Source organism: Passer montanus, unplaced genomic scaffold (assembly GCF_014805655.1).
Source record: "Passer montanus isolate IOZ18808 unplaced genomic scaffold, ASM1480565v1 scaffold2, whole genome shotgun sequence".
In the NCBI taxonomy this organism is placed as follows: domain Eukaryota; kingdom Metazoa; phylum Chordata; class Aves; order Passeriformes; family Passeridae; genus Passer; species Passer montanus.
In genome coordinates, this window is record NW_024366591.1 from 1,794,588 (window position 1) to 1,801,309 (window position 6,722).

Consider the following 6,722-nt stretch of genomic DNA (forward strand, 5'->3'; position numbering starts at 1 on the left):
ATGCCTGCTTTCAAGCAAAGTGTCTGATATTAAAATTCAAGAGTCAAAAACCTAAATCCAACCCACTTTACTCACTAGTGAGTGGAACAGTAAACTCAGCTCCAACCAGAATTTGTTACAGGCACTTTAAGGGCAGCAGGAAAAGTATTTTCTTTTACAAACTTGGCAGTAAGATTTGAGCTTGTAAATACAGCATGAAATCAGTAAACAAATAAAAACAGCCCCAAACACTGAAGCCCTACACAGATTTTAAGTGTTTTAGCAGTTTCAAACATGTTCATGCATTAGCACAGGTAACATTAAGCTGACTGACAAACTAAGCTCAGCTCAGCCACACTGAACTAAATCCATTCAATATCATCTCAAGGATCTAGTGACATTTATTAACTGATACGTTCATACAATTCACCAAAGCCTACTCTGTATGCAAAACTATACATGTCATTGTCACAAAACAAAAGCCATAGTTTTACAAAGAGGAAAAAACACCAGGACAAATAAATTCACCAATTCTGATCAGAAATAGACAGTATTTTGTACAGCACGCTTGAGAAAATAAAATATTAGTGGCTTTCTTGCTGCATACTGCTAAAACTAGCTATATGTCGTTCAGTTTCACAAAAAAAAGCATGAAGTAAATGGCAACTGCAGGATAAAAAAAAAAATCAGAGGGTGATTAGGTAGTTGCTAGGCTGTATTCCCTTTGAGCAAGGAAACCTGAATATTACAAAGGGCTGAGTTACAAGGGAATGTGGGGTATTTTGTGACAGACCTCTGCATGACAGCTGGAGAAAAGCTATTGTGGCAACAGCTGTGTGCTCTGCACAGCTCATACTCCCAAATACCTCAGCCTGCTAAGAGGCCAGTTAACTGGCTGCAATGCATTTTAAAAGTTTTCTGCCTCTTGGGATGTGAGGATGATGGATTATTTGTGTATGTTTTCAATAACAGAAGGAATGCTTAGTTCTACCACTTAGCCTTTTACAAAATGCTGTGGTGTAATGCTGAACTATCACTCACTGCTGCTTTCCTAGAGTTTATAGCTGCAACATCCCATTAACTCTCCTCCACAATTAAAACATCTTCACTTCCTGTCTTACCAGCGCACAGGCTCGACAGCAGTAAATCCATCTATCATATCCTGATTTAAAGGAAATGATCTGATATTTCCAGGATGAAATCCTGGCCCACCAACAGCAATATTGAGCCGCGTGCACCTCCCTAGAGGAAGAATTTTGAGGAACACACCACTCATTAACCACTGAAAGCTTTGATCTGCTAATTTGTATCTCAAGTTACTCCAAGGCGTCAGGTGAATGTCTGAGAGGTGAGCCCAGGCAGTTTTACACGAGTGACCAGTTACACCTCACTCACCTCTGCACTGCACTCAGCACAGTGAGGCTGAACCCAGGACACCAGAGAGCTTCCATGGCGTGAGATGGGTTTGCTCACTCAGCCTCCTTACAAACACCTTGCTGTTTCAGGACAGACTGAGGCACAACAACCAGCAGGACACACAGGACAGCAAGCACAGGAGCACTCTGCACTGCCCTAACCTCAGCCACTGCTGCTCCTGCAGGAATGAATGCTCTCTGCTTTCCCACCATCATCTAAACAAGTCAGGGAAGGATGAGCTGTGCAGACATCCCAGAAAGTTGGCAAAAGAAAGAAGATTAACTGGTTCTTCTTACACCCTCACTTTCTCATGTTCCCCTTTGTTTTATCAGAAATCAAGGAAGAGTTTTCCCATTTTCAAGTATGAATCCCTTGTTGTCTTTCAAAGATACGATGTAAATTGTGACACATGCTTCCTCATAATATTCTATTCCCACAAAAGTCAGATTTACTGGAAAACAATCAGCACCAAAGTAAAAGCTGCACTTGAGTGCTGATTTACTGAAAACTAAAAAGGAAAGCAATACCAAGTGTAGAAATATTTGCTAGTATCAGTAAGAAGAAAAAAGCTTTCCTTTTTAAGCTTCAGTTGGTGGCAGCCTTATTTTAAACACAAGCAAAAAAGGAGCAAAAAAGAATTTAAATCCTCCACTGACATCAGGATCTGTCATGTAGCAAAAGCTAGTACTGATCCATGTTTTAGTGAAGGCCACTACACGTTTGTCACTTAATCCTAAGAAATTCCAAAAATGAAGCACGTGACTTGCTTGTAATCAATTTTAAAACAACTTGGAGCAGTTTCTGTGCAGCCTTAAAAGACAAACAACGTATTTGGCAATACACTTGCTGTACAGAAACTACCCAGGTGCCTGCATGGCAAAGCACACACTTGATAACATCACAGCTTCAAGAGCTCAGGAAGACGCCGTGGGATATAAATAGTACAGCAAGCCTCATCTCTTATTGTCCAAAACCACACAGCAAACACAGAAACAACATAAAACTCTTCTCTAGGGTACCAGAAGTACTGCCCAGGTCTTTATTTCCCAGCTATTTTTCCTTGGTTTTGTTTTGGGTTGTTTGGGGGATTTTTTAAGGCTGAATTTTCTGCTAAACTTCTCTTTGCAATGGCAAGATTTTATCTCAGGATAAAGCTGCTGAGAGGGCAAGAAGATGGAGATAACTTAATGCAAACTGACAATAAGTTGTTTTGAAGAATTCACCCTCAATGTGTCAGCTTAACACCACAAGTGCTGTTCCCTCAACACTCTTTCAAAGTGAACTACTTGTTTTTCTGCTGTTAATTTGAAAAGATCCTTATATATGGCAAAAGAGACACGGGTTCCTCTTTTGCAGATATTTGCTGAAAGACAAGTGTCAGTCACAGCACTTGGCCCAAAATTTATATTTATATTTAATATAAGCTCAAACTATTAGGTTAAAGAATTAATTTCTACAAGTACTCAAATATTGAAGCTATCGAGTACTCAGCAGAACCTTACTGCCCTTAAAAAAGATGGCTTTCAAAGGCATCAATGTGAACTTCCCTTTCCCCTCCTTACATCTTCAGTATAAATTACAATTTTTTTGTTGAGAAGGTAAAGTTATCCCAAAGCCCTCAATGCTGCCACAGAATCCAGAAATCCCTTCAGCAACATTTCCCAAGACAGCAGCATCTCAGAACTGAAGCCATATCCAGCTGCACACACGACTGCCACAGCGAGACACAGGCAACACCACCTACAGCAGCAGTGAAAGGCACCCTAAACCAGCTGCAGAAAACTCGGGGTTTCATTATCTCCATACGCAAGCAATGAGGAATTCAATCCACACACTGAGAGCACTGCAGTTATTGCAGCCCCATCACCTTCAAACACACCAGCCAGTACAGTACAGTGCTAAAATACACCAGTATTTTACCAGAAACTGACCAGCCACCTACACATCTGACAAAAGACACCTGTACAACACATCTCAAAAAACACCAGTCAAGCTAAACTAGTTCCAAAGAACTAATTCTCCCAAAGGGTTCCCCCTTTTAATGTTCTGTACAATACTGGATCTTATAAGCATTCCAGTATCCAGTACTTCCCCAAAAATTCAAAGTAATGTTTTCTACGTAGTTACTTAGTCTATGCTGCAGAACTTAAATTCTTAACAGAGTAGCTGAGCTAAAGAACACATGGATGCATACGTGAATGAAAAAACCGACTGAAATAAAGAAATAGTCTATTTGCTATCAGATCACCCAACACCTATTTTGTTCTAACAAAATATTAGCTGAGAACATCACTGCCCCAAGCAGTAAAAGACAAGTCTGCCCCACTGCCAAGCAGCCCATCTTAGAGGTAGGTAGAGCATTACCGGCTCTCCACAGTGGAATAAAAGAAAACAAACAAGAAGCCATGCTCTCCAGATTTGCTGCTCTGCCGTCAGCAACAGCAGCAAGCAGAACGCAAGTACTCGTCTCCTCCTACCACCATAAACAGAGGTAGGAATGCTAACAGCAACAGGGCAGGGGATGAAAATAAGTAAAGGAGGTACGGCTGAATTCGTGGCGAAACACTAAAAAGGGACCTTCCTCGTAACGCCGACACGCACCCTTTGTATCGCCTGTTCTGGCGCGGATTTTACTGAAAACGGATAGCCGAAAAAGTTCAATTGTCTACAAGTTGCAGGACGAGCAGCAGGAGCCGCGAGGGGCGGTGGGCGCTGGCTGGTCCCCGCTGGTCCAGCCGCAAGCACCGCTGCTCCGGGGGCAGCCGCGGCAGCTTCCTGGCCCCTTGCCGGGCCGGCACAAGATGCTCAGCCCGGGGCAGCTATTTCGGAGCCGGACGCCGAGTGTCAGCGCTCCCCGGCCGCGCCTGCCGCTTCCCGGGCGGAGCGCGGGGCCGGACCCCGCCGCCGGGCAGCGCCCAGGCCCCGCCGGGCGGAGCGCTCCCCCCGCCCAACGCGGCCCCTCACCTGGATGAACTGGATGGTGAGCGCCGACTTGCCCACGCCGCCGCCGCCCACCACCACCAGCCGGTACTTCTCCTGCCCCGGGCCGTCCCTGCAGCCCGCGGCCATGGGGGAGCCGAGCGGGGCGATCGCGGCAGCGCCGCCGCGGGGTCCGACGCCCGCCTCTCTATCTCTCTCTCACTCGCCGGCGCTCTCCTCCCGCTCCTCCTGGTGCCGCCGGGGCTGAGCAGCCGCAGGCCCCGCCGCGCCGAGCAGCGGCAGCAGGGGCGGCAGGAGCGGCAGGAGCACGCCCGGGCCGCCGAGCGGAGCGGAGCGGAGCGCGCAGCACCGCCCGCCCCCGCAGCCAGGGCGCCGCGGCACTAATGGCCGCCGGGGGCGGGGCCCGCGCGCCGCCATGCTAATGAGGGGGCGGGGCACCGCTTATCTGCATGCTAATGAGGGCGGGGGGCGGGGCCAGCGGGGAGCAGCCGTACACACAGGGGGCGGGGCCTGTTCATCCCCATGCTAATGAGCTGTTGCATATGCATGAGCTGGCCGGCACGCCGCGGTGTTTGTGTCGTGCGGTGGTGGCGGTCCCCGGTGTCCCCTCGGCCCCCCCGGCAGACAGCGCGCCGAGGAGGTAATTAGCGGTGTCCCCACGGGCTTCGGTGGGCGCCCGTCTGAGTGCCTCATCAACATTAATGAGGCGCGGGATGCCCACGGGATGGGAAGGAGGTGTTCGTGACCCTTCGTACAGATGCAGAGCCAAGGCGCGGAGAGGTTTAAAGCCAAAGAGTCGCTAAGGTTGCTTCCCACCAAGAGGGAAAAATGGGAAAAAGTCATAGTGATTAAAGCCCTTCGCCACTCTTCATCAGGCTTCCTTGTGAGCGTGCAGGTGGATGGGTTTCTCACTCATTTAAGCCTTTCAGATCAAGGCCACCCTCTCCTCCGAGTGTCACCCGCCGCTGGATGTGACAGCCCCATATTCTTCCCTCTCTGTGCTTGGTCAGGGCACTCTCAGTGCGTGGTGAATTCACCCTTTGCATCTCCAGCGCCTCTGCTGGGGACAGGCTGCTGTGATCTTCCAGTGGTGTCCTTCCCCTTTGGGTCATCTCTTACTGCTCAGGGTGTTTCTGCACACCCAACACTCGGCAGATGGTCATAAGACAATGAAGAAGAAGTTTTACTTTTCAGGGAATTTTCAGGGAATTCCTTCTTCGCTTCCTCTCCCCTTTTTGTGAAGATATAAAGCAACGACCCAAGAATGTCCAATCTTGCACTCCTGTACACACGTGCATCCTTTTGCCAACACAGAGCTGTTGTCCTGTTCTTGAACGGCATAATCACATCAGCAAGGAGGACGCGCTCCTCCTCCCTACAAACAAAACTCCAGAAGCAGCGGCCACGCATGGAATCTTTGCTGAAGGACCTGCCCTGCTCAGCACCGCAGCTGTGTGGGGAGGCAGGGACAGCAAATCCATGCAGCCTGCTGCTTTTTCACCCAAGAAACCCCGACTTTGGACGTCCAGCACACATTCCAGCTCTGCCCCAAAGGAGGGGAGCCTCCTTCCCTCCAGAGACCCAGGGCAGCACCGACTGCCCGGTGCAGCAGCTAACAGAGATCCACAGAGAAATTACAGCTTGTGGAGATAATTAGGAGCTAACATGATATCATATATACACATGGGGGCAAATCCACGATGTAGCCTAATCTTAATTCCGCTGTTACCCGATTTGTCGCGCTGAGCTTTGCGATTCTTTAACTGAATTCCTCTGCTTAAAACCCCAAAACTTGGAAACCAAGAAGAACATCCTTCGACGCCCATTCTGTCTCTGGGGAGAAGAGTGTCCGGTGCACAGGAAACAAACTGCTACTTTGTGAGTTAATGGTGTAACTGTGTGAGAAGCAGATACTTTGTGCCCAGGACTCACCACAGTGTTTTGGAAGAGGAATGCCAGCGCTCAGGCTCTCCGTATTCTCCTGTAGTGATAAGCTGCTTTTTTCACATCCGTTTCCTTATTGCCCATGCCAATCAAAAATAAGAAACAACTCACACAGGAAAGAATACGTAGCCTAATATTTTCCAGTTTGGAAAAAAGATAAGTGAGAGGGAGATAAAGCAGAGGTCTGTAAATTCCTGAGCAGCATAGGGAAGTGGAACAGAGAAAGCCTCAAAATAGGAGAACTGAGGGACACGCAGTGATAGTAGGAAGAAACCAGTTTAAACAAACAAAAAAGGATACTGTTTTCCACAGACACAATCAATGGCACTGTGGAAATCTCTACCACAAGGGGTCTGTGGAAAGCGAAACTGCATGTGAGTGACAAAAGGTTAGACAAAGTCACAGGGCAGAAAAGCAGCAGAAAGCACAGCGCCCAGGGACTC

General features: G+C 48.1%; 1 protein-coding gene across 2 annotated transcripts in view; it reads right to left on the reverse strand.

Moving 5' to 3' along the window:
• RRAS2 (RAS related 2) overlaps positions 1 to 4,716 on the reverse strand; it is a 41,769-nt gene extending 37,053 nt beyond the window's left edge. Inside the window, exon 1 of one of the 2 annotated variants that reach the window (XM_039707061.1) lies at positions 4,360 to 4,716. In XM_039707061.1, the coding sequence (XP_039562995.1) occupies positions 4,360 to 4,464 (105 nt within the window). In that variant the 5' untranslated portion in view covers positions 4,465 to 4,716. Of the gene's footprint in view, positions 1 to 3,996; positions 4,173 to 4,359 lie in introns of those variants that run through there. The other variant, XM_039707063.1, reaches the window with a different exon arrangement.
• Positions 4,717 to 6,722: the final 2,006 nt, after the last annotated feature.